A 26,193-nucleotide genomic window follows, 5' to 3' on the forward strand; every position below is an offset into this window, starting at 1 on the left:
AGCCGCTGTCACCCCAGGGACAGCACATAGGTGGGGTCAGTGGTGCATGGGGGCTGGGGGGACAGGGAGGGCCTGAGCCCTCTGAGGAGCCCTGGGCCCTGCGGGCTCCTGGGGTCTGGGCCGAGTGGGGGACACTCCCCACCCCTGCAGCCATGTTGAGGCTGGGGCCAAGGGTGCAGGGGACGCAGGTGGCAGACGCGAGGGCATCAGATACCCCACCGGTCCCTGTCCCCGCACAGTGCCCCTGCCACCTCCACCTTTCCAATCACATTAGCAGAGTGACAGCCCCAGGAGCTGCCGGAGGCGCCATAAATCTCAGGCAGCTTAAAAGGCTGGACTGGGCCCACTTCCTCTGGGTCACACTGCCCCATCCATCTCCATGTCAGCGGGTGTGGGCCTGGGCTGCCCCATACCCCAAGGCCCTAAAGGGCCCTGGGAGCCCCACAACAGCCCCCCATCCAGGGCAAGCTCACCAGGCCACCCACTGGCCACTGCCTGCCTGTTTACAACCCTGGGGGCCAGGTTTCCCCTTGTTAGGCCACCCCCACCTTCACCTGCAGTTCACTCAGTTACTCAGCAGTCACTGAGCACCTCCTGCATGCACCAGACCCAGTTATGGATAATTCAGTGTGAGCGAGGTGCTCTGAGATCACACAAGAGCAGGACAAGGGGCCGGGGCCTAGGATCCCTCTGAGAATACAGCCTCAAGTGAAGGCCTAGAAACACCCTGAGAATGTCTGCAGGAGGCCCACTCCTGGCTGGGGGCAGGCAGTGCAAAGGCCCTGAGGCACACATAGGCCTGGCCTGTTCCTGCAGCCACAAGGAGGTGGATGTGGGTAGAATCTCAGGGGGACAGAGGGGAGCCTGAGGGGCTCTGGTGGGGGACCTGGTGGGCGGTGAAGTGAGGGCCTTGAGCAGAGGAGGCTGACAAGGCCCGCGCCTGTCTGGTTCTCTACTTTCTCAAGTAGAGAAACCCCCAGCCACCCCAATCTCTGATCTGCTGAGCTTCCCCAAATGCCTCCTGCTCTCCTGCATCTGTTGGCTCTGCCTGTGCTGGGGCTCTGCCCAGGATACCCCGCCCTCCAGCAGCACAGGTAGCCTTGGGACCCAGCCTGGGGTCCCAGCTCCAGGACCTGTGACCCCACCCCCAGTCATCCTGCACCACCATGCACCACCAGTGGCATAGTGAGGCTGAGGGGGAGGGAGCAGGGCCCAGGCCCGAGGGTGCCCAGCATGCGTGTCCCCACACCCAGCTCAGGGCCCAGAGTGGTGGGGTGTGGGTGCTGCGGGTGGCAGTGGAGAAGCCCGGCCTTGGACAAGGCCTGCGGTCCGCTCCTGAGTGGGCATGACCTCCAGGGACAGCTAGAGGAGAAGGGGAGGGGGATACCTCGAGCCACAAACAGACCCCGCCCCGCGTCCTGGCAGCTCTCAGCGCACTCTTATTTATTCCTGACCCCCCTGCCCCTTTTATTTTCCCCCTTTTAAAACCTGGCCTGGGCCCCGCCACCGCCGCGGTAAACACAGCCCTGGGATTTATCCCACGGAGCATTAACCCCTGCCCCCCGGCACACCAATCATCGGCCGCTGCCTGTGTGGACAGCGGCCGCCGGGCTGGCTGGGGGCCGGGCCGGGTGGGCCCATGTGGCCGGGCTGGGCAGGCTGGCGGGGAGATGCCGGCCGCAGATGCCTCCTGCTGACCTTGGCCCCACACCGGGTAGCTGAACCCAGGGCACCTCTGACTGCCTGCTGGCCTGGTCCCCTGGGTGGCCTCCAGACAACAGCAGATGTCCCTGGGGGCTTAGTGGGCCCCAGACCTGGCTGCAGGGCCACCTTCGAGGTGACAGTCATCAGCCTCAAGGGTGGAGAAACTGAGGCCAGCTGACACAGGGCTTCTGGAGGCCACGATTGGAGGCGCAGGACTGGCTTTACCCAGCCCACCCTGACCCCAGTGCCCTGGTTATCGAGTGAGGGCAGGAGGGGCCACCCACCCCAGACGCCCGGTGCTGACGCAGCCAGGAAGCAAGGACAGAAAGCCAGGCGTGGGGGGCACAGCTGTAACCCCGGCACTCTGGGAGGCTAAAGCAGGAGGATCAAATATTTGAGCCCATGTGGACAATTTGGTGAGGAACAGAAAAGGGGCTGGGGTGTGGCTTGGTGCGAAGGCCCTGGGTTCAGTGCCCGTAACCAACCTTCCCCAAAGGAGCAGCCCAAGGAGATGGCACCGCCCTCTCTACCCTCCAAACTCAGGAAGGTCACTTACCTCCTCCGCCTCCGAGCAGGGAGCTGTTGGCTGCAAGAGACAGAGAGAGGCGGTCAGTGGGGGAGAGGCTGGGACAGGCGCCATGCAGGGAAGGGCTACAGGGCCCCCCAGCCCCTGGAGCAGGGCCAGGTAATGGGGTGGGGATAGGAGAGAGGCCAGGGCGCTTCTCCTCAGTGCTCCTAACAGCCGAGGGGCAGGGCACAGTGAGGGGGGGACCACCAGGGAGCTGCCTGTGGGGTCCAGGGCAGTGGGATGCATCCTCCTGTCCATCGTTCTTTTGGCCTGAGGCAGGGATGGGGTCCAGGAGGCGGGACCCCTGACTTGGGCTCACAACTGTGAGTGTGCAAAGCACTGTCAGGGTGAGCAGGGCTGCCCGGCGGGACAGACACACTCCTGGTGTGCCCTGTCAGGACCCACACACTGTGACTGGGGCACTGGGGCCACTCTTGCCAGAGTCCATGTAACAGTGGAGGGAGAGGACGCCCCAGCTCCGGGCCTGACCCTGGGGAGCTGACTCCGCCATGGACCAGAGGTGGCACCGCCAGCCACTGCGGGACTGAGGGTCACCTGGCTGCCCCTCCCACTGCCCACAGGGCTGCCATCCTCTTTTTTTTTTTTTTTTTTGTCTTTTTCCTTTTTATCGGTACTGGGAATCGAACTCACGACTGCCTGCTTGCAAGGCAGACGCTTATGCCGCTGCGCTAAATCCCCAGCCCCAGGGCTGCCATCCTCTTCATCAGCCCTGCCCAGCCCCCACTTCTGGTTACAGTGCCCTGTTCCCTGTGACCTCCTGGACTCACCAGGCGGATGTGGGATGCCCCAGCGCCTGGAGCTACCAGGTGGGCCTGGAGCCGGCCCCCAGGCTGGGTCTCCGGCTCAGCTCAGGGCCCTGCCCACATGAGCCCTGTGCCCTGGCTCTGCAGAGGCCGAGGACGCTGCTAAGTGGTGTCGGGTGGCTACGAGTGGCTGTTCTCCGGACCTGACAGCTCTTCGCTTGGGGAATAATTAATTCCACAGCCCGAACACCCAGGGCTGCAAGCTGCCATGTTACTTGTGAGATTAATACAAGCAGCTAATTAAGATGGAGAGGCGAGGTGCGCCCTGCGCTCCAGCGCGAGGTGGGGGCGCAGGGAGGGAGGAAGGCCACGAGGGAGGGAGGGCCCGGGGTGAGGTTCACAGTGGGGGAGCTAGCACACCGTCGGGCTCTTCCGAGGCCTTGTCTTTCCACTGACCAAGTGGGAGCCTGCCAGGCCAGGGCGGAGTGCTTCAGGAAAATCAGGGGCCTGGGGACTTAGCCTGCCTGCCAAGCGTGAGGTCCTGAGTTTGATCCTGGCACCAAAAAAAATACCCACTTATCACAGCAAGGCCCCTGGGGAGGGATGTGTCCCACTGCACAGAGGAGGAGCCCGAGGCCCAGAGAGGAGCAGGTTCAGGGCGGCGGCTGCGGCAGAGCCAGAACCGGGTCTGTCTCACCCCAAAGCCAGGCTGCAAAGAAGGCTGGGGCCCGAGGGACGCCATGGCACAGGCTGTCCAGGCCGGCAGGGCTGCGGCCGTAGGGCTGCCCTCTGCAAACCTCCCTGTCTCCCCCAGCACCTCTCTCTCTTAATTAACACCGGCTGCAAACGAGCCCTGGCTGTGCTCCAGAGGGCTGAGCGCCAAATGGCTTGGCAGGGAGCCTGGGGGCACGGGCGGGGCCCTGACCCTCCATCCGGAAGGCCCCTGTCAGACAGGGCCTTGCCTGCCCACCACGCTGGGCCCACACTGTGTGTGGTCTCGCCGGGCATGGGGAGTGGGGTGGATTGCCCCATGTCCACCTGGCCCTGGCCGTGTCCGGGGTTGGGGTGCGGTGGGGTGGGCCAGTCAGGTGGCCTTGTCTGCCAAGGTAGAAAAGGGCAGGGGGGGCCCGCACCCAGCTCAGTATGGGCCTGCTTGGAGGACCCTGTCCCTCTGTTCTCTTCTCCCAACCCACTATCCCCTGGTCCCTGTCCTCCTCTACCCAGGGACTTTGACATCTGGTGGCACAGTACCCTGGGCTGGGCGGGGCAGCCCCAGGGTGAGGGCCTGGGGGGCTGTGGGAGGACTGGGCAGGGACCCATGAGGCTGTCCCTCTGAGGGCTGCCCAGCCCTCCTGCCCAGCAGAGGACAGCTCCAGGCAGCTCTGGGCCTCCCGTTCCTTCCCATCCAGGACTGCCCTACATTCCGCTCAGACCTTGGGGCCTGTCGGCACCCCCCACCCCCATCCCCTCTCTCAGGCCCTGCACTTTGGCTGAGGCCTAAAGTCACAACTGGTCATCAGCCCTGTTCTTCAGATGCCCCCAGGGAGGGATCTGGCTGGGGACACGGGACTGACCCAGCAGGGATGGCTGTGCGAGTCCGGCTGTGTCGGCCAGTGGCCCAGTGAGGTGAGCCCTGGGCCTGGAGTCAAAGCTGGGACTCAAAATCCAGCCCTTTGGGGCTGGGGATTTAGCTCAGCGGCATAAGCGCCTGCCTTGCAAGCTGGCAGTCGTGAATTCGATCCCTGGTACCAATAAAATGGAAAAAAAAAAAAAAAAAAAAAGAAAATCCAGCCCCTCGCCAGGGTCCTAGATCTCCCCGGGCAGATGGACTTCTGGGCTCAAGCAGTCACCCTGACTCAGCCTCCTGGACAGTGAGGATTATCTGTGAGTGCCACCATGCCCAGCCTTAACACAGAGACTGAGACGCTGCAGGACCTGAGCGAGCGAGCCCTGGGACTGTCTCAGGGCTTGTGTAGGGCACTGTGCCTGCCCTGGGGGCTGTCCCTGGTCTGCTTGGCGGCCCCATACAGGTGAGGACGCCTCTGACACATCAGGGCTACACCCTGCTATACCCCGCCAGACTGCACCGGCTGGCCCTGACCCAGTCCTGTGACCTTGGGGTGCTTGGACACCAGCACTCCCAGTCCTCTGAGCGCCCCAGGGTGGTCAGGTCCCCAGGCCTGTGTCCTGGCTTCCTATGAACTGTGCTGGTCTGCTCCCTCCCCTGCTCTGCCGCTCCTGCAGTGTCCCCAGCCCTGTGACCCCGGGGCTCAGGCACTGGCTGTCCCCGCAGGCCCGTGGGCAGGGTGCAGCCTCCCTAGATTGTGCCCCAGCTCCCAACCTAGTTAGGCACTGGCAGGGGGCCACTGCCCAGGTGGTGGGGAAAGCCAGACCCACCAGCTTGGCAACTGTCACTAAAGGTCAGAGGGAGCCCAGTGACAAAGGTGGCCCTGGGTTCCTGCACAAAACTCTGAATCCAGTGCACTGTGTGCAGGGCTGTGCTGGGCACCCACACACACAGACAAATGGCACCCGTGCCCTGGCCTGGGGTCAAGACTCCCGGCTCCTGGCACAGGCACAGGGAGGGCCAGGGCCGGCCTGGGCTCAGCATCCCCGTGCAGCAGGAGAGGTCGGGAGCGGGGAGCCAGATGGGGAGGCGCATGGTGGCAGCTCTGGAGACCCCACCTCTGCCTCCTCCCAGCACCTGTGCCAGGCACGTACCTGTGAGCTCAGCGCTTTCGGAGGCTGAGTCGGGAGGACAGAAGATTTGAGTCCGGGCAACTTAGTAACTTAGAGACCCTGTCTCAAAATAAAAGGAGCTGGGTGCAGCTGGGTGCAGAGCCCTTGCCTAGCATGTGTGAGGCCTTGGGCTCAGTCCTCAGGACTACCAGAGAATGGGGAAAAGTCAAAGATGAATTTCTAGGTCTAAGTATTATAAAATATAATACAAATAATTTACCTATATACCCACAAAATCACATGATATCATTTTCAGTAGCCTGTGGAGCAGGGGCCACTGTCACAGTCTGGTCTGGGCTGGCCACACCCCAGCTGGGTGTGAGGCCTCTGGGCTCACAGGGGATGTGAGGGGAGGGGAGGGGAGGGAGAAGAGAGGGAGGGAGAGGGGAGGGAAGCTGAGGGGAGGGGAAGGGGGGCAGGGGAGGCCCTTCCCACAGAGCAGGGCCCTTCACTGCTGATCCAAGCTCCTACCCCAGCTGGGACACTCCTGGGGCTGGGCTGGAGTGCAGCTTGCCTTGCACACACTGGGCCCTCAGCTGAGCCCCGAACCACAAAATATGACACTGCTGCTGCTGCTGCTGCTGAGGATGACACTAACCAGCCCCATCTCCTAGTGAGGGGCCTGGGGAGGCCCTGTGAACAAAACAAGCAACCCCTTTTCTCTCAGGATTAGAAATGGCCCTCAAACAGCTCCAAAATTGTATCACCCCATCTTTTTCTCCTCTTTCTCTGTCCCTCCTTTGGCTACACTGCAGGTACTCAAGCCTGCCCTGTTCCCTTTGGCCCCAGGTCCTTTGCACAGGCTGGTGTCTTTGCCTAGAAGAGACCCTGTCCCTCGCCAGGAGCCAGCCCTGAGAGGGACTGCCGACCTACCCCAGGCTGGAGCAGGTCTCTGCCACAGCCGCTGCCAGGGAAACACCCCCCATACTCTGTGTCCTGTCCACAGCTCCCCAGAGCCTGGGCCACAGCAGGTGCTGGTGACGATGTACTCCAAGCACCAACAGGTGACAGATGGTGCCCGCCTCCTGCACCTGGGCTCCTACCGCCTGTGAGGCCTCAAGAGCAAGGTCCAAGGCGGGCAGCGACCACACCAGTGGACAGGGGCTACTGAATGAAGGGCAGCAGCAGGAGGCCTGGTGCCTCCCTCCCTCGCAGGAGCTGGGCGAACTCCTGCAGGTCGGAGAGGACAGGCAGTGAGCAGTGACCCAGGGAAAGCGCTGAGTAGGGCTCCGCGCCGGGGAGGCCAGGCGCCGGGCAGAGTGGTGACCTTGAGCGGGCACGGCCCTTCTGCGCCCAGGACGCCGGTGCCCCACAGCCCTCCTCCCACCCGCCCTGCCTGCCAAGCAGCTGCCGCTGGGTGTGCAGAGGGGCCTGCTCTCCCCTCCTCCGCCCCTGGGAGCCAGGCCTCAGCTCCCTGGCATCAGACAAATCTGAGCCCCGCTCCTCCAATGTGTGCCGGGATGCAGATGGCCAGGCCCTGCTGGCCTGAGACTCGCCTGGCCTGCAGTCCGAGACCAAGAACAGCTCAAGCATACGCTTGAACCAGCATCCCTGATGCCTGAGGTAGTAAAGGAAATCAAAGAGAGAAGAGCAGGGCAGTCAGCAGGCGGGGGCTGATCTCAAAGGAGTGGACAAAGGCCTGTGGAGAGAATGGCTTCCTGCAGGAGCAGTGCCAGGTGGCCAGGCAAGAACTGCTGTGCAAAGGCCCTGAGGCAGGGATGGACATAGCAAGGGGCCCTGCAGACTGGGCAGAGTGACGAGAGGAGAAGGAAAGGTCACTGGACAGGACGTGGGAGCAGGAGCAGGGCCAGCCCATGGGGGACTTATGAGCCATTGGGGTTCAAGAGACAGAGCAGAGGTCAGATTGAGGGTGGTGGGGGACGGGGTGGCCCCACCAGCTGAGCCCCATGGGTCACCAGCCCAGAGCCCAGCACTCATGGGAGCTCTGTGAGTGCTGACTGTCCCGCTGCCAGGCAGACTGGTGGCCCGGCCTGTTGGGCAGAGGGGCTGTACTGTGCAGCCCTCCCTTCCCTTAGGCCACCGGGAGGGCAAGCGTGTAGAACACGGCTCAGAGGAGCCCCTGCAGCCAGCTACAGTGAAACGTGCTGAATCCCGAAGATGAAACAAGACTTCAAAGCGCCTCACGCTGCGCGAGCAGTCAGTGCTTGACAAGCTCTGCGCCCCCAGGCCAGGGTCCTGCCCTCACAGGGGAGCTGCTGCTGGGGGCAGAGCAGAGGCTGGCCGCGGGGTTGGGGAGGGGACAGACACGAGGGAGCGGCGAGGGGGACGGGGCCACACTGTTACCAGCATCAAGTGCATCCCCAGCAAGCGAGGACACTGGGCCCGAGCGGTCATCTTGGGCCCACGCATCTGCTTGTGCCCCACTCGCAGAGGGGGACGAGAAGCCCCGGCGAGGAAAAGAGGCCTTGGCAGCAGGAGACAGAGTCCTTGTTCTCCGCAGGCTTGTCCTGAGAGCCTCAGCTGTGACGGCCTGCGGCTCCGCCTCGGGACTCGGCTCCTCATCTGGGCATGGGGTCATGTCGCGGAGGCCTGTGTGACGCTAATGCTGAAGATGCCTTAAACCACCACAGCGTGCAGGCTGTCTCAGTCCCTGGCTGAGGCTGGAACCACGTCCCGTCCCGTCCGCGCTTGGTAACTCGCAGAGCCCCGGGTCGGGTGGCTCGCGATTCTGGCGCTGGGGTCCGGAGCCCAGCAGGACGCAGAGCCCTGGGCCTTGCTTCCTCCGCCTGCAGAGCCTCATGCTGCCAGGGCTACACGCCACCCGATGGTGTCATCTCCCTCCAGACACCATTGAGCCTGCGCACTTGGGGATTAATTTCCAACACAGGTGCACACTGAACTCCCTGCTGCAAGGCCTCGTGAGGGAGGCGGGACCTGGAGTCCCAGGCCTCTCAGCCCAGGAGGCTGCCCACCCCGGAGGAGCAGCAGCCCAGCAGCTCTTGTTCACCACCTCCGGAGTAGGTCGGAGGACCCTGTTGCATCCATTTTAGAGATGGGGAACTGAGGTTTACATACCTGCCCCAGGTATTTAGTGCCACCCAGTATGGGTGATAAGAGACAGGATTTCAGTCCTAGTAGTCTGACACTGGAGCCTGGACTGCACTGAGTCTGGCAAGACTTGCTTGTCTCCCAGGTTGAGCCCCTCACTACCTGTCCTCTGAGGCAAGCCCAGGGATCATGCCAATCCACCAGGAGTGCAGCCAGCTGTGTCTCCCCTGTAGGGTCCCTCTCCATCTCCTCCTTCAGGTGCCCTTCTCCATCTCCCCTGCACCTCGGGCTGGCGTCTCTCACCCTGGGGCTCTCCATGGTGCCACCCCCTTCCTGCCCAGCTCTCCTGCTTGCAGATGCCACTCCTGGTCCACTTCACCCACCCCACACTTCTCCCTAGGGCGCTGCCCAGTCGGCCACTTCAAGCTCCAAGCAGGTGACCTGGCTGCAGGTTAGAGTTCGGGCCTCTTGGTCCCCTCCCTCCTGCAGCCCCATGACCCCGCCTCCCAGCCAGCAGACCCCAAAGAGGCTGCTGACCTCCTGCTCTCTCACCCACTCTCCAGCCACTGTCCCTAGGCGCCTTCCACATCCTGGCATTCATTCTGCCGGAACGGGGTGATGCTTGCAAACAGCAATGGAAAAGTGAGCCACCGCTTCCCCCCCATCTGGCTGTCCCATCACTGTCCCTGGAGGACCTCGGAGACTATCAGCAAAACTCTGGTCACTGAGACATTTGCCAAGCAAATTCTGGGGGCTCCTTTCTTGCCGCCAAGGGCACAGATGGGGGACCTGCTGTTTTGCACTTTGCAGGTTGTTCAGGGAGCTTGGACACCTGGCCCAAGGTCCCGGGACTGGGTCTGAATCAGGCTCTGCCTTGCAAGGGGCTCCCCATCCTCTGAGCAGGGGTGAGGGGTCGAGCTGGGCAGCCCACCATTAGCATAAGCACCAGCATCCCTGAAATCCAATTACCAGGAGATGGCTTGGGCCCCAGCCAGCCGGGTGTCGTCTCCATCACGGATGAGGAGCCAGGACCAAGGCAGCCCCGGGGGGGATGGAGGGAGCCAGGGCAGATGGGGGCTGGGAAGGAGCCCCATCCAGAGCTCTCGGTGCCGGGCGGCGGGGTCCTGCTCCCCACGGGTGGACAGGGCCCGCTGTCCCCAAGGGGCAGCCACATGGTCCTCTGTCCCTGACTTGCTGGGTGACCCTGGGCAGTCCCTTGGCTTCTCTGGTTCAGCCTTCTCCGGGGCCATCTGAGTAGGAAACACCGCAGGGAAGGAAGCCCAGAGGCCTGCTGGACTCTCTCGTGCCACAGTCCCACCTTCAGGGCCCACCGCTGTGGCCCCACCCCAGCTCCGCAGCTGCCCTCCCCTCCCCTGCCCTTTCCCAGCAAGCACGAGGATGCAGGCCCAGTTGCTGTGGCCCCATGTGGCCCCCAAAACCTCTGGTGCTGGAAACAACCCCCAAATTCACAGGTCGATGCTGTCTGTGGGAGTCACTTTGGCAGGTGACCAGTGGGAAGGGGCTGTGAGATTGGGGGTCCCCAGGCTGACATTAGTAGCTGCTTCAGAAAAGGGGAAGAGCCCTGAGCCGGCACCTTGCCTGCTGGCCTCCCCAGGACTCACTGCCCAGCGCCTCGTTTCAAAGCAGAAGCTGGGAGAAGGACCCAAGGTCCTTCCCAGAGGCCACCGGAAGCCCACAGCACTGTGAGCTAAGACTCTGTTCTTTATAAATTTCTGAGGGATTTAGTCACCCCGGCAGAAACTACCCCACACCGGCCTAAGAGACAATCACAAAACAGCTGGAGATCTTCCCCGCTGAGGCCACACCTGAGCACAAGACAGGGGTCCCTGCGATGGCAGTGTGAACACACAGGAGATCCCAGCTAGGCTCGCCCCGCTGCTGAGGGCCCCCGCCCCACCCCCAGACGGGCCGGCTTTGTCTCTTGCAGGGTACACACAAGTGCCAGAATCTCCAGGAGGGGGGCTGCAGGCTTGTGGGATATGCACATCTTTGCTACTTATTGCCAAATTGCTCTCCAAAGTGGTTGTTCAGATGATCGTTTTAAAATATAAATTAGATCATGTCACTTCCCTGCTTAAAACTCTCAAATAGCTTCCTATTATACTTAGAATAAAATCCATATGCCCCTCCATGAATACACAGCTGTATCACACATGCTGCTCCCCCAATTTCCTGATCTCTTTGCTATGTAATAAAAACAGTAACAATATGCCTCAGGACCTTTGCACATACTACTCCTAATCTCCCACACACCCTTGTCACTCTTTCCAAAATGGTACACCCCCTGCCTTTTTTTGGAGATGGGGTCTCACTATGCAGTTCAGGCTGGCCTGCATCTTACTATGTGGCCCAGGCTGGCCTGGAACTTGTGGCCACCTCCTGCCTCGGCCTCCTGAGTGTGGGGATTGCTGGGTGCACCACCATGCTTGGCTGCCTCCTTTTTATCTTTCAGAGCTCAACAAAAATGTCATTTCTTCTGAGGAATCTCACTCCGGCATCCAGTTAAAGTATTCTCTCTCTTTTTGTTTTCTAGTTCTAGGGACGGACCCAGGGCCTTGCTCAGGTTAGGCAAGTGCTCTACCATTGAGCTACAGCAGCCCTTCTAAATTAAAAAAATTTTTTTTTGTCTTTTTCATTTTTATCAGTACCAGGGATCAAACTCACGACCGCACACTTGCAAGGCAGGCACTTATGCCGCTGAGCTAAATCCCCAGCCCCTAAATTTTAAAATTTTGAGCCGGGTGTGATGACTCATGCCTGTAATCTCAGCCCTCAGGAGGCTCAGGCAAGAGGACGGCCACAAATTCCAGGCCAGCCTGGGCCACACAGAGAGAACCTGTTTTAAAATAAACACAAATTTAAATTGTGAGGCAAGGTCTTGCTAAATTGCCCAGGCTGGGGGGCTGGGGATTTAGCTCAGCGGCATAAGCACCTGCCTTGCAAGCAGGCGGTCGTGAGTTCGATCCCTGGCACCGATAGAAAAAGACAAAAAAAAAAAAAAAAAAAAAAAAAAATTAAATTGCCCAGGCTGGCCTCGAACTTGTGATCTTCCTGCCTCAGCCTCTCCAGTAGTTAGGATTACAGGTGTGGGCCACCTTGCATGTGTCTCTCACTTCCCTGCTTACTTCCTCTGGAGCCCACACCATGGCCCCACAATGGCCTTGTTCTCTCGTTGGCTTGCTGGCTTGTCACCAGCCAAGTGCACTGTGGCAGGGGGGACTCCAGATCCCAGAGGCCACCACAGGTCCAGCACCACAGGGCTGCTCTTCGGATGGTTTATTCATTCAACAAACATTGCTCCTGCCATCATGTCCAGGGCGGCAGGGAGGGCAACCTGTAGTGGAGGGACCTCTGCAGAGAGGCATAGGGGGACCTATAGGTCCTTGCCCGTGGCCATGGGGAGCCACGGCAGGTGCTGGAGCTAGGGAGCAGCTGGGTTGGGCTTGCATTTTAGACCTGAGAGGGTGGAGGCCCAGAGGGATGGGTCTGGAGTGCAGCGGGCCACAGAGAGAGGTGGGAGAAGAAAGAGGTTAGCGCCCACAGGGACCAGTTAGGAGAGAGTGCTGGCGGGATGGATGGAGGTGGGTGGGGCTTGCTCTCCAGGGGGCAGGATCAGCTGGGAGGGAGCGTCTGTGTGGGCAAAGCAGCGGTCTGTGGCCTGTCCCTAACCTTCCCTTAGCTTTTAGGGGGCCCCAGTGACAGCCTCAGACAGGTCTCCAGCCGTGGCCCAGCGCACACAACTCGGGGAGACCCTGAGTGAGCCACCCTTCCGGGACCCCAGCAGGACCCCTTGCCTTCCCCCTCATGCATCTGGGGAACCAGAAGACATCCTGGCCCTTTGCTGCTTCTGGGGACAGAGGACACTCTGGTCCCTTCGTAAGAGAAGCAGAAAAAGGCAGGGACTTGCTTCCCCCGCTGCACAGGGCATTTAAATCCTGTGGGATGGCGCCTCCTCCGTGGGCAGCTGGTGGAGGCCGCCCTCCCTGCTGCCAGGGTTCTTCTCTCAGGCTAGGGAGGCAGCTGTTCAGGGGCTCCGCCAGAGGCAGGCAGCTGTGGGCCTCTAACTCTGACACTTAGGGCCCTGGAGCCAAGGGTGCCCCGCCCTGCCCGCCTGAGGGCAGCCACCCCGTCTCTCCTCAGGCAGGCAGATCCAGGAGCCTGGTCCCTGCCCTTCCGGCTCAGCCCCACTCAGTCCACAACGTGGACCGAGGAGGGAGAATGGAGGAGGGAGAGGGGCCCTGTGGCCATTGGTATGCGAGGCCCAGACGTGGCCTGGTGGCCCAGTCTTTCTGCTCAGCTCTTTGAGAATCCCTCCTTGGTGGTGGCTTGGTGGTTGCTGGGCAACCCTCCCACCCCGCCCCCACGGCTGGTGCAGCCACTGGGTTCTCCTCCCCCTCCAGTCCCTGGGCTTCTCCCAGCCTCAGCCTCGGCACACTCCCAGCTAGGAACCTGCTGGACCTGGCCACCCAGGCCACCTGTGCCCGGCAGGCGAGGGCCTTGGACTGACCCCACCGCACCCTGGCCCTGGAGGGGAGCTCTGTCCCTGCAGGACTGGGGAGCAGGACCCCAGGCTTAAGGCATCCCTTCTCCTCCTTACTCTCCAGGCCCCAGAGTGCCTGGGAAGGGCAGGTGAGGGCCCGAAGGCTCCCAGATGCCAGCTCTTTCCTCCTAGCTCTGTGGTCCCCTGCGAGTGGATCACGGATTCAGACTCCCATCCCGCTCCCAGGCACTGTCTTCAGTGGCTGCTCTGCCCTGAGGTGCTGGAGTCCTTTGAGGGGACCGAGAGGACCTAGGTGGGGGGCCCAGGAGCTGCCGGAGTCCCCATGATGAGAAGGGCTTCCTCTCTGCCTTGGTGGCATCTGTCAGTGCCTGGCTTCTGGCCCTGCTCTGGCCAGTTAATCTGAGTGCTAGGATTAGCAGAGCGTAAAGAGTTCCTGGGCCCGGGGGGTGCCTCAGAGGATGGAGGTGGGGGACAGAGAAGGAGGAGGGGGAGAGGACCCAAAGATGCTGGACACATCCCAGAGGCGGCAGTGGCAGGAGAAGGGGGAGGCGTGGCCACTGAAGGCTGGGCACCAGTGGAGGTCGCTGGGGATCCCTGAGCCTCTTCCTTGTCCCCCTGAGACTCCTTGAACTCCCCCCACACAAGTGGCAGCCCCTCCCTCTCCATCCTCCTCCCCATCACTCAGCTTCTGCGCCAGCACAAGGCCCTGAACCACAGCGGCTCTCTGTCCAGTCCCCGGAGCCCTGCATGCAATGCTGGCTTTCCATGTGGGCACATCGCACATCTCCGTCCTGGCTCGGCTGTGGGTACCGGGTGCACCTGGTGACTGATGGCCCGCCCGGTAGGGGATGCCTAAATCCCTGTAAAGAGCACAGCTCCTCCTCTGCGGGGAAGACGGGCTGGGGAAAGAGCAGGCAGGGAGGGCACAGCGCCCTGCGTGTGTGGCAGGTGTAGGGGGGCAGGAGCCGGTCATGCCGCACTGAGACCCCCTGCTCACCCCCGGCGCTGCCCCCTCTGAGCCGCTGGCACTATGTCTGAGGGCATCTCCAGGGCTGTGCCTCACGCTGGCCTTGGCAGAGCTCGGGTTCTGCGGCCCTGCAGGCTCTTTCACACGGACGCTCACTCTTCACTCATGGTTCCACTCTCGGCTCTCCTGTGCCCGGGCACCGGGGACACTCGGGAGCCAAAGAGGCCCTGGATGTGCCCCCGGGCTGCGCACAGTCAGGTAGAAGCCACGCACGTCAGCAGGGCACACATCGCTGGGTCCTGCTCCCCGAATCACTGGTTACCTCACGTGTGACTGTGCAGGGGGGCACTCAGCCTGTGAAGCCTTCGGCTGCGTCTCGATCCCACATCCCAGACGCGCGAGTGTCGCCCAGCTGCTCAAACCCCGGCCAAGGCCTTGATGGGTCACAAAACCGAACTAAGCGCCACCAGCAAGAAGCCCAAAGCGAATAGGGCGAACAAACTGACCACGACATGGGGGCTTTTGTCCCCTTCAACACTCACGTTGCAACTCAGCCCTCAGGGCCCTGTGTTGGCGGCATCTGGAGAAGAGGGCCTTAGGGGTCCATGAGGTCACCAGGGCGGCCCCCTTGAGAACTTCAGTAGCTTTTGCTGCAGGCATGCGTGTACGTGCGCGTGCGTGTATGTGTGCGTGCGCGTGCCCGTGGTGCTGGGGATGGACCGTGGGCCCTGTGTATACTGGATGAGCACTGGCCATTGAGCTCCGGCCCAGCCCTGACACTGGTTGCTTTCTGAGGACAAAAGCAGGTCCACACGGGCCCACTTGCTCTGTCTGGCCGTGCAACACCCTGCGGCCCCTTGGGACTCTGCAGAGTCGCCACCAGCAGAAGTGCCTTACAGATGCAGCCTCTCAGTGCTGGACCTCCAAAGTCTTGAGCTGAATAAACCTCTGTTCCTTACCAATTCTCCAGGTTGTGCATTCAGTTATAGGAAAGGCAATGAACTAAAACCTAATCAAAGCTGGGCGTGCTGGTGCATCCCTGTAATCCTAGCACTCAACAGGCTGAGGCAGGAGGATCCCTGTGAGTTTGAGGCCAGCCTGGATTATACAGTAAGTTCAAGAGCAGCCTGAAGTATAGAGCTAGACTGTATCCCCAAAAACAAAACAAAAAGACCTAATCAAGATAGGATAGCTAGCTGGGCTTGGTGGTGCAGGCCTGTCATCCCAGCACTCAGGAGGCTGAGGCAGGAGGATTCCCTCAAATATGAGACCAGCCTGGGATACATAGTGAGATCAAGGCCAGCCTGAACTTGCATAGCAAGACCCTGTTTCAAAAGGGTCTCACACACACACACACACACACACACACACACAAAGATGGTTGAGTCCTGGCCAGACGGTGAGTAGGAGTTAGTTAGGCCTAGAGGGACACAGGTGCTGACCGAATCCTACCTTGCATTGTCCCTGTGTGCCTGCTCCTAGGGATCCCTCTCTGGGACCCTCTTTCTGGGCTGCAGGCCTTCCTTGCCCCGGCTCTCCCCGAGATTCTGCTCTGGTACCGACCTGTCCCTCTCAATTCAATTCTGTTCTGCAGGGAGAAACTCCAGCTCTCTATGTGGCATGGGTAGAAGGATGTAGTGCAGAATGTCGGGAGGCAGAGCATGGCGGGGTTCTGACTTGGATCAGACTTGGATCAGAGAAACTTCTGGAATTTTCTAGAAGGGGCTGGTGTGACAGGTAGCAGGCAACCCCGAAGCACTGTGCACAGCCAGCCCATGCACTGACCATGGGAACCAGGGTTGGGGGTGAGTGGGCCAGCTACACAGTGACTGATCTCTACAGCCCAAGGTACCCTGGGGACGTTGAAGGCAGTGACCTCCAGGACAAGATGAGGACAGGAAGTCCCTTATGAGGCTCTGTGGCTTTGGTGAGGGCTCGGGCTCATCTTTCCCTGGAGATGCTGCCACTCACTGTCCTGGCCTTGGTCCCAGGGTGGCTCCATGCCGGACGCTCAGCACAGAGCCTGGGACCATGGATTTCTGGGGAAGCCACTGACCATGCACTGGGGGGATCCTGTCCTGCCCTGGGTCAGATTCCCCCTTGTCCTTCCCTGAACAGGCCCAAGCAAAGCCAGCAGAGAACAGTCTAACAGTGGTGAGTCCATGTCACAGCTCTGTGTGGTACACCAAGCACTTCCCCCTGGGGCCTCCGCAGATTGTCCTACTGGACCCCGGGGGTCTGTAAGGATCCTGCTGGGGGTCCTGCTGGTACAGGAAGATGGAGGTGCAGTGGGGTAGCGGGAGGGGATGAGCAGAACCCAGATCTGCCAGGAGAGGGGTGGTGGGTGGCCGAGAGGCAGGAGTATTACGGCAGGCCAGTGTGACCTTGGGGCTGCTCCTGGTGGGCCTCTGGCATGAGTTGCTGGACATGGCTTAGGTCAGTGCCACCCTGGGAGTTGGGACTTGGTGAGCTCAAGGTTAAAGCCACACATTGTTACTGGGTGACTTGTTGTGCCCTCCTTCCTGAGAGCGTCACCACATGGGCCAGCTTGCAGGACTAGCTTTGTTCTTCTGGGTCAAGGCCCCACTGTTTTCACCATGCCCGTGTCCTCAACAAAACCCACAACACCCAGGGGCTCCATGTTTGTTGACTGAATAAGTGATCAAACTCATAGCCAAGTATCATGCTCTTTAACTTACACTCTTCCTGGAGCCCTCTTTCTCCCAGTGTGAAGCCCAGACTGCCCAGACTTGTCTAAGACCTGTACACTGGACCCAACCGACATCAGCCACCTCATCTTTCCACAGAGTCGCCCTGCCTCTAATCCCCAGCTCCAACCAAGAATTCCTAATCACCAACACAGGGCTTTTTCCCAACAGAGATGAGCCGCCCTGCAGGCTGCCTGGAACTTTCCTTCTGACCCAGGCAGGAGCTGCTCCTCCTGGAGAGCTGTCCTGCATGTCCCAGCTGACCAGCTCTGTCCGTGCTGACTGGGGGTCACAGGGTGATGCCAGTTTCGGCAGCCTGGCATTCCGGCTTCACCAGGTGAGGCCCAGCAAGGGCCAGATCCACTCTTGGTGCCTTCTCCCAAAAACAGCCCCCTCGCCCTGGGGAACTTCCATCCCTCCCCTCTGAGCCACGCAGCCACCAGGCACGGCTGAGCGAGTCATGAGACATCCACTTGATGGAATATCATGCAACCATTAAAACCACAATTATGAAGATGATATTTTGACATCTATGTGCGACATGCCAAATAGCACGATCTCCGGAGCATCCATTCCACCACAGAGCTCGGATGCTCGGCGCTTGCCTCGGCACGGGGGCAGCAGGGATGGGAAAGGGAGGGTTCAGTTCCAAAGAGGAGAAAGACACGCGGCTCCAGGGCCCCGAGCAAGTGACACAATGGGGCAGTGACACAGCCAAGGCCCCCCGTCCCTCAGAGAGTCTGGGGAGCTGCGAAGGGAAGCCACAGCACTGTGAAGATGATAGAGCTGGCTTGCGGACAAGCCTGGAAGGGGGTGGGGAGCGGGGGCTGTTGATGCCACAGGGCGGTGGCATTGCGGGTGATTTTTCCTTCCTTTATTGTTGGTCTAATGCTGTTTGGGCAATAAATAAAAAATTGGGAGGAAAAAATAGCTGTTCAGTGAATTGAGTGGAAATCAGGAGAAGGAGGGAGGGAACTAGGGGCTGGGACGGGGAGGGGACGGCGGCAGAGGGGTGTTCCACTGGGTGGCAGGGGGTGCGAGGTGGCAGCCTCAGGCAAGGCCCCCACCCTATCTGCTAGTGTCACTCTCCCCCTCAGCGGGGTCCGGGAGGTGGCCTAGAGGAGAGGTGGCCTGGAGGAGGCTTTGAAGGACAGGGAAGAGCAGGGTGGGCTGGGCCTTGAAGGTTTGGGACACAGCCTAGGGCCGGGACAGTGGGGGAGGGGGCAGACTGCGCTGAGTCTGCAGGTGACTTGGGGCAGAGGGCCTTGTGGGGGTTCTGGGCAGAGCTAGGGTCTCACTCAAAACAGCCCTCTGCAGGAAAGGAAGGCAGGGAGGGACGACTGAGCTCTGTGGCAGGGTGACAAGTGACCAGGTGTGACCACTGGGGTGACGCTGGTGTGCCTGGAGAGCTTAGTGCCCCAAAGCGTGCAACAGCAAGGAGGCCTTCCAGACTGAAAGGCGCCTTCCAGTTTATTACCCCTGCCCCGCCCCACACCCCAGGGCCGGCTGGCCTGGGATCCTACGGTGTGGCAGTCTGTCCAGCCACCTTCCCCCTCCAGATCCTCCAGGGCCGGAGTGCTCCCATTTCACAGTCAGGAGACTGAGGCCTGTGGAGCTTAACCAGCTTGCCCAAGGTCACAATCGGCCTGCGAGGGCAGGCGCCGGCTGGCATCTGACCCAGGCTGCCCACTTAGGCAGCTCGGCGCGATAGGCCTGGAGGGAACCCGGGCATCTGGGGCGCCTGTAGGGAAAGCCAGCGGCAGGTAAGGGGTCTGCGCGGGGAAAGGGCGCCAGGCAGCGAGGGCCACCCGGCTCGCGGAGCGGGCATGGGTACCTGTTTGTGAATGAATGCACGGCTGAATGAATGAATGGATGGATGAGTGTGTGCAGAAAGGAGGGGTGCAGGGAGAGGCGGCGCGGGGATGAGAACCCCTTTCTCTCCCTGCCCCCTCTCCGCGCTGGAGGCTGGCTTTGGGAGTCTCCCTCCCCCCACTGCTTAGGGGGCCGGCTCCCCAACCCGCCCCCTACCCCGCCACCGTAGCAAAGGACCGGAGGCGGTGGGGGACGCGGAGGCCGCTGCTCCCGGCTGGGCCAGCGTCCCCGCGCGGCGGCGCAGCCTCCCGCGCCGGGCCCCGCCGGCCAGTGCGCAGCTCGGCGCCCCCGCCCGCCGCCTCCTCCCCTTCTCCTCCGCCCTCCTCCCCGCTCCGCGCCTGCACGCACGGCCCCGCCGCCGCCGCCGCCGCCGCCGCCGCCGCGAGGGGAGAGGCAGCCGCGCAACCCGGCTCCCCGCGCCCTGCTCGCCCGCCGAGCCCAGCGCACCCGCCCGGGCACACGCACCCCGCCCCGGGCGCAGCCCCGCGCGCTCCCCTCGCTGCTCCGCCGGGCGCCCGAGCCGGGCAGATGCGCCGCCGCGCGTCCACCGCCCCGGGCCCGCCGCTGAGCTCCGCCGCGCGCCAGCGGCTCCTCTCCCGGCCCCCGCTGGGCGCACCCCGGCTCCGGCTCCCGCCTGCTCCTTGGAATAACCCCTGAGGCTCCGGCCGTCGCCGCAAAGTTTCCCGAGGAGACCCGCCTCCCCGCCGCCGAGCAGGTAAGGCAGCTGCGCGGGCGGGGGCCGGGGTCTAGGCGCCCGGGACCGGGGACGGAGCGCCGGGGCCGCGGGGCACCGAGGCGCAGCGGGGTCGGGCTGCGCGGCTCTGCCCGGGGCGCGGCGGGGGACGCGCAGCCCTTGGGATTCGGGGTGGGGGCCCAGAGTCGGCAGCCGAGCTCCGGGGGCGCGGGATGCGCTGCTGGCGGCTCCGCTTCCTCAAGCCGAGGCTGCAAAGGGCGGGGGTCGGCCGGAGCCGGGGACCGAGCCCTCGCTGCGTCCCCGGGGAGGCACCCTGACCCGCGGGGGAGCCAAGCTGGGCAGGTGGGTCTCCGTGCCTGCCCCTCACCCGGGCGTCGGGACCGAGGGGCGCGGAGCGAGGGCGGCGGGCTGGCCGGGGCGCCGCGCTCCGGTCCCCGCCAGCCGCGTGAGTCACGGTTAGAGCGAGGTTTTATTTTTAAAACGACTTCAAGGGGGGCATAGGCAGCCTCCAACTTCCCTCCCTGCGCGCTGTGGACCGTCAGACCGCGCCGGCGGGAGGCTGCTGTGCACCTGGAACGGTGGGGTACCAGATGGGGGCTGGGGGGCGGCGCACCGCTTAGGTCTCCAAACAAGGAGGCAACAGACTGGGCGCACCCCCTCTTCCAGCGGGGACCAGAGGCCCAGGGGCTGTTGCCGGGGCTGCGAACTGTGGCTAATCTGAGATCTCCGAGGAGGAGAAAGTTGTGGAGTGGTGACACCAGGGAGCTACCCCAGGCTCCCTGGCAGCCCCGGAGGGCATGGGGCTCACCAGGGCGTGTGGTTTTGAAAGAAGCCTAGCTGGAATGCAGCAGGCCCCCAAGACCCGAGCCAGGGCTCTGATGTGAATACATAAAGCCAAGACAGGTTGGAGGGTGAAAGTAGGGGCCTCTGCACTCTCAGCCATGGAGACCAGCTCTCCACTGTGCCCCTCCCCATGTGGCTCGGGACTTGGGGTGGGGGCTGGCTGTGTGGGGGACATGGCCTAGCACACTGCTGATGGCAGAGAGAGGAAGGCCTGGGGACCCTCTGCCTGCTGCACCAGCGAGGCTCACTCTGGGCTCCCGGCTCATGTTTCTGGAGTTGAAAGCCAACTGAGGCTCCCCCTGCCAGCCCCAGGAGGAGAGGCACAAACATCACCTGTCAGCTGGTGCTGCTCCACTCCGTGGGCGACAGTTCAGGGCTTCCTAGGAAGGTTTAAAATGGAAATGGCCTGAGCTGCCAGTGGCAGCCTGGGAGGGAGGGGTCGGTGCCTGTCTGGGCTGGCAGGGAGGGTCCTTGGGAGGCCTGAGGGGCAGAGAGAGCTGAAGGGCTGTCATATCCGGCTGAGGGGTCAGCTAGGGGCAGATCTTCGAGCAAGAGAAAAGACAGACATGGTGTTGGGCTTGGGGGCCACGCTTGTGCACCCTGCCCTGGGTTCACACAGAGCCACAAAGATGGGGCACATTGTTCAAAGAACCTCTGTGTCATGTTTGGGGCAGTCCACGCCCCCTTGGCAGCTGTAACCTGTGCTGACTTTGAGATCTGAGTCTGTGTGTCCATGCTCTACTATTTAGTGGTTTCGACTTCCTCTACCTCTCTGTGCCTCAGTTTTCCTCAGTAAAATGGGCTGGCTTTCCTGTATCCCCCTCTTAGATGTTTGCTGGAGTGGGTGGGGCCTTCATCTTAAAACCTGTTTGTATTTGTCAAATGTGCCCCATGCCCCCACCCCCCTCTTTGAGACTGGGTCTTGCTGTGTAGTTCAGGCTGGCCTTGAACTTAACTGTGTAGGCCAGGCTAGCTTCAAACTCAGAGTGTCCTCCTGCCTCAGTCTTGCAAGTGCTGTGACCACAGGCATGCACTACCATGCCCAGCAGTTAAATGTCCTTAATTAAATGTTCTTCCAAAGTGGAAGGGGTCCTCAGGGTGAGGGTGTCTGCAGACTTTGGAAGGTTGGAGTTCAGCAGTAGCACCCTTCCTGTGTCCCCCTCATGTTCCTCTGATGTCTCCCAGAGGAGCTCCAGGGAGATCCACCCAGCTTGTTTCTATGGAGATGATGCTGCTACCCCACCATGTCACCTGCTGTTAGGGCTACACAGGGAGGGCCATGAGACAGCATCACAGACTGTGAGCTGGTGGCCAAGCAGGGACCCAGGGACCCTGCCTGGGATGGGAAGACACAGTGGGTGGGCACGGGAAGGCAGAGCACAAAAAGGTGGCTGGTGGCATCTGTATGTACTTCAAAGTTAGTGAGAGAGGGCCAGAGCCTCCAGTGGCCCTGATTTGGCAAGTGTCAAGGGACAGAGAGGCAGGCCTGGAGCCGGCTGACTGTCTGCAGAGGCCTAGCATGGTGGCCGTTGTCAAGAAGGGGCTGCTCTGGTGCAGGCGGATGAGGAGGCCCCTGGGCCAGCTGGCATAGCTGTCTCTGCAGGTAGGTAGGACGCAAGAGGTGGGGAGACAGGGGCCACGGTGGAGCTGAAGGCCCTGCTGCATGCCCCTTGGGGATCTCCTGGCAGGCCCTTCTCCAGCTGTTCAGACTGGCCTGGAGTAGGGCTTGTCCCAGGTTGTGCAGGGGGAGTCTAACTCAGTTAGACCTTCTGCCCAGGCTCTGAAAACGACACCAGCCATCTAGGCATGCCAGCTGAACACGGTTCAAGGGTCTTAAGGCCTTGTTATGGAAAGGACTTTTTTTTTTTTTGGTACGGGGATTGAACTCACGACCTCGAGTTTGCCAAGCAGGGACTTACCTACGCTGAGCTAAACCCCCCCGCCCTGAAGAGGATTTCTTTGCCTGCCCAGTTCACTGTTAGTGGCTGGGCCTCTCTGACCTCATCCATGAAGTGAAGTGACAGTGGTAAACTCAGCTTGGGGTGCCCACTATGAGGTGATGCATGTAAGGTTTCTGCCACAGAGTCCATGACTTGAAACATGGGGCCCTATGGTCCATACCCTGGGTTCACACTGGGCTGGGGGGCTTTCAGCACCTTCAGGCTTTGGGGTGGTAGGAAGGACTGGCGCTGTCCTCACTGTGACACCAATGCCTGTGCTGGCTGGTCTCTCAGCCCCCTGGTGGTGAGGGTCCCAAGTGACTGCGGGGCTGTCCCAGAGCAACCTGAGGGAGGGGCTGGCACTCCAGGCCCCTTCTGGGCTGGGGTGTGTAGGGAGCCAGCTTGCCAGCACAGCAAGGGGTACTGGGCATGGGTGTGGCCAAGTGGCCTGCCTCATCCACCTTACCACAGGGCCAAACTTGAGAGAAGGGCTGACCTGGAACTCGGCCCTGACTGCGCTGGTGATGTGCCTCTCCTGGTAGGGGCTTTATGGTAGGTTGTCCTCTCCCAGAACTGGGCTGTTCTTGACAGAAAGTTAGGTCTGGCTCTGGCCAGCTTACAAGGTGGCTGTATCACCCTGTGCTGTGAGCCAAGCGGGGGCAACCTGGATGGCTGGGCCCTCCCTCCACAGCAGCTGCAGCCCAGAGGGGTGCAGAGCACCGTGTCTGTGCAGGCCCACATCTGCCTGAGCGCCCTCAGATGCCTGTTTACCACTGCGTGTGGCCCCCAGAGCCTGGCTGCTCCCCCGAGGTCAGCAGCTCTGCAGATGATGTCAGGGTTTGGGGCCTTGACTCATTCCGCGGAAGATGTTTGTTGGATCTGCTACAGCCCTGGGGCTCAGGTTCCCTCTATGGGGCCTGCAGCCAGTGGGGTGCCGGGAGAGAACTGGAAGGAGGTGTGGGAGGTTGGGGCTGAAGCCACGGATGCTGGACGGAGCCTGCCTGGCAGCCCTGGCTCTCTCTCCTTGCCTGCTCATTCATCCGCGCACTCACTCCCTCCTGTGACAGTTTTGAGTACCAGCTATATAGCCAGGCACAGCGCTGAGCTCAGGGACAAAAGCCAGCAGGAGCAAATGTGGCCCTCAGGGAACTCCCAGTTAGAGGAGGAGCCACACAGGGATCTGGTGTCCCCACCAGAGAGCCTTGCTTCTGTGGGGAAGGTGGCTGGGGAAGTGAGCGAGTGATGGGGAGCTTGCTGGGGCCAGGGGTCCAGGAGGGTTTCAGGAGGGGCTGCTTGGGTCAGGAGGTGAAGGGAAGCTGCCAAAGGAGAGGAGAGGAGCCGAAGGAGACCTAGTGCAGGTGTGAGGGCACGGGGCGCGCCCCGTGTGGGGCTGGTGGTTGCCTCCTGGTCTCTCCGTGGCCTGTCCGTTTGTCCTTCTCTCAGGACGTGCAGGGCAGCCTGGCTCTGCCCAGTCCTCCTGGACCCCATTTGGACAGGCCTGATCTGGCCTCTGGCGGGCAGCAAGGGCTTGTTGGGTTTGGCTGCTGTTCATGATGAAGGGGACTCCCCAGAGATCCTCCTCAGCCCTGAAGGGTCTCTGGGTTTGGGGTGGGGTGCAGGGGGGCAGGCAGAGGGAGAAGGAGCAAAGGCCCGCCCTCTTGGGGGCGCTGCGATGCTGCCTTGCAGTACCGGCTCAGCTAACCACTAGGGGACACTGCCTCCCAGGCAGAGCGCGAACCCAGGCACAGGGTGGCCTCAGCTGCCGCCTGCGGGGCTGGGAGGGTGCCTAGTGGGCGGCAGCGGTGGGAGGGCCCTGGGCTGGACTGAAACTGGGAGGCAGCTGGGGTTGGGAGGCGCTGGTCCCGGCCATCCCTGCCTGCATGCTGTGGAGAAGAGCTCAGCTCCGTGGCAGGATTTTTTCCAGGCCCTTTTCCCTCCTTCTGCTTGAATTAATCGTTGGCACCAGATTACAACAGATTTAGCAAACTGTAAAAAAAGAGAGAGAGAGAGAGAAAGAGAGAGAGCATGGAGAGGAAGAGAGAAGAGAGAGGGGGAACGACCAGAGAAAACGGCATGTATCTACAGAAGCAAACTGCTCTGGTCGGACCCAGCATCCCCCATGGCCCTCCACTCCTCACCCGGTGCCCTGAGATTCGGGGGAGGCTGCTCAGGAAAATGGCCTCAAAAACGCTGCTGGGTGCTGGCACCAGCCTAGGCTTTTCCTAGGGGTGGCCTGCCAAGGCTTGCCTGGTGAAGGCCCTGCCTTTGGGAGCCAAAGCAGGAGGGCACCTGGGGGGCCCGTGGGGGTGATGCCTGGCTGGTCCCTAGTGGCAGCAGGCCTAGAGAGGAGGGTGGGATGCAGGGACGGAAGAGGGCAGGTGTCCTTGTCCACCATATCCCCTGCTGGATTCCTGGCTGGAGCTGGGCCTGGCATGTGGCAGGGGCTTGGGGCATGTCAGGGTGACAGGATGCATGGATGGATGCGTGAATGACCACCTTGGGGGCTGGTGTGGGCGTCCACATCTATAGCAGCTCCTGGGGACAAAGTCCCCTGGACTCTGCTGCCTTGCAGGGACACGTCCTGAGTCCTGTGTCAGATGTAGAGGTTTCGAAGCTGCCTGCTGGTTTTTATGGAATGGCCCTGACTTGAAACCTGTGCTCTATGGCCAGACCTGAGGGGCCTGTTCTGAATTCCAATTGGTTGCCTGTGGGTGAGCATCTTGCCCTGGGGGTGTGGCGGGTTCCAGAGTCACCTGAGGTTAGCTGAGCTCCCGAAGGTACCTGGTCCAGCAAAGCTCAGAGAGGACCTAGCAGCCAGGGCCACCATGCCCCTTCCCTGGATGTGTGCTAGGTTTAGTGGGAGATCAGATGGGGTCCCTCCCTCTCAGGGCCAGGCTTGGAGTTGGCCACAGAGGAGTGGGCTGGAATCCGGGTCAGTGGGGTGTGATGCAGGGCCAGGTCAGGAAGGGGGGACAGTTGTGTTGGTGCTCACACTTCTCCAACACCCCCACAAGTCTGCAGGGTCACTCCTCACCCCCTGCCTAACCTGCCTCCCCCGAGCCAGCCGAGCCATCTCCCAGAGGATGGACCCCAGCACCCACACCACCTGCGGTTCCCAGGCGTTCTGTCACCGTGCGCTTTCCCTGGGCCCTTCTGGGGAGGTGGTGGGTGCAGAGGAATGACTGGCCCCGCTCCAGCTGAGGCAGCTGGGCAGCCCCATCTCTGACCCTGGAGGGGTTTGGGGAGGGACAGGGCCACCATACCAGTCAGCAGATGGGGGCTGGGCTGGTGCGCAGGCCTGCAGGGCTAAGCATTGGGCAGTGTGCTCAAGGAGGGTTGGGGGACCTCACTGAGGCTGCACCCCCGTAGACTGCCCACCTATCCCAGGCAGACAGACCACACACACCTCCCTAGCTCCTGGCCAGCCCTAGTAGAGAAGGATCTCTATTGTCTGTGACTCAGTCTCCCCACTCCTACAGGAAAGGGTTGGACTATGAGGCCCCTAAGACCCAGCAGCACCACCCATGGCCCTGGGTCTGGGCTACTGAGGGCTGGGCAGGGCCACATCCCAGCTGCCAGGGGCTTCTGCCTGCCACCTCGGTCAGGCTGGCTGCCTTCTCGCTGAGAGACAAGGGAGACCGAGGCACAGAAAGGATAGCTGCTCTGTCCTAGCCACCACCAGGTGTCAGCCAGGTGTCCTGGACGCCTCACTGGCCCTCTCAGTGACCTGCCCAGGGAGGGTGGAAGCCTGTAGGGTTTCCAGGGCATCTGCTGTGCTGCTGAGGTTGGAGATGCCGAGTCCTGAAGGTGCCTGGTCCAGCAAAGCACAGAGGAGCTCTAAAGTGCTCTCTTGTGATGAAGGA

General features: G+C 61.6%; 2 protein-coding genes across 6 annotated transcripts in view; one reads left to right on the forward strand and one right to left on the reverse strand.

The window, feature by feature from the left end:
- Macrod1 (mono-ADP ribosylhydrolase 1) overlaps nt 1–26,193 on the reverse strand; it is a 130,241-nt gene that overhangs the window by 8,150 nt on the left and 95,898 nt on the right. For all 4 annotated transcript variants that reach the window (XM_063227409.1, XM_013150710.3, XM_063227411.1 and 1 more), the window contains exon 4: nt 2,261–2,290. In XM_063227409.1, coding sequence (XP_063083479.1) covers nt 2,261–2,290 — 30 coding nt within the window. The remainder of the gene's footprint in view (nt 1–2,260; nt 2,291–26,193) is intronic.
- Flrt1 (fibronectin leucine rich transmembrane protein 1) overlaps nt 19,238–26,193 on the forward strand; it is a 73,414-nt gene continuing 66,458 nt past the window's right edge. The window contains exon 1 of one of the 2 annotated variants that reach the window (XM_063227408.1): nt 19,238–19,568. The gene's annotated coding sequence lies outside the window, so the exon portion shown is untranslated. The remainder of the gene's footprint in view (nt 19,569–26,193) is intronic. The other variant, XM_005002942.4, reaches the window with a different exon arrangement.

This window comes from Cavia porcellus, unplaced genomic scaffold, assembly GCF_034190915.1.
Source record: "Cavia porcellus strain 051 isolate PalLab524CR breed Dunkin Hartley unplaced genomic scaffold, mCavPor4.1 scaffold_17, whole genome shotgun sequence".
In the NCBI taxonomy this organism is placed as follows: domain Eukaryota; kingdom Metazoa; phylum Chordata; class Mammalia; order Rodentia; family Caviidae; genus Cavia; species Cavia porcellus.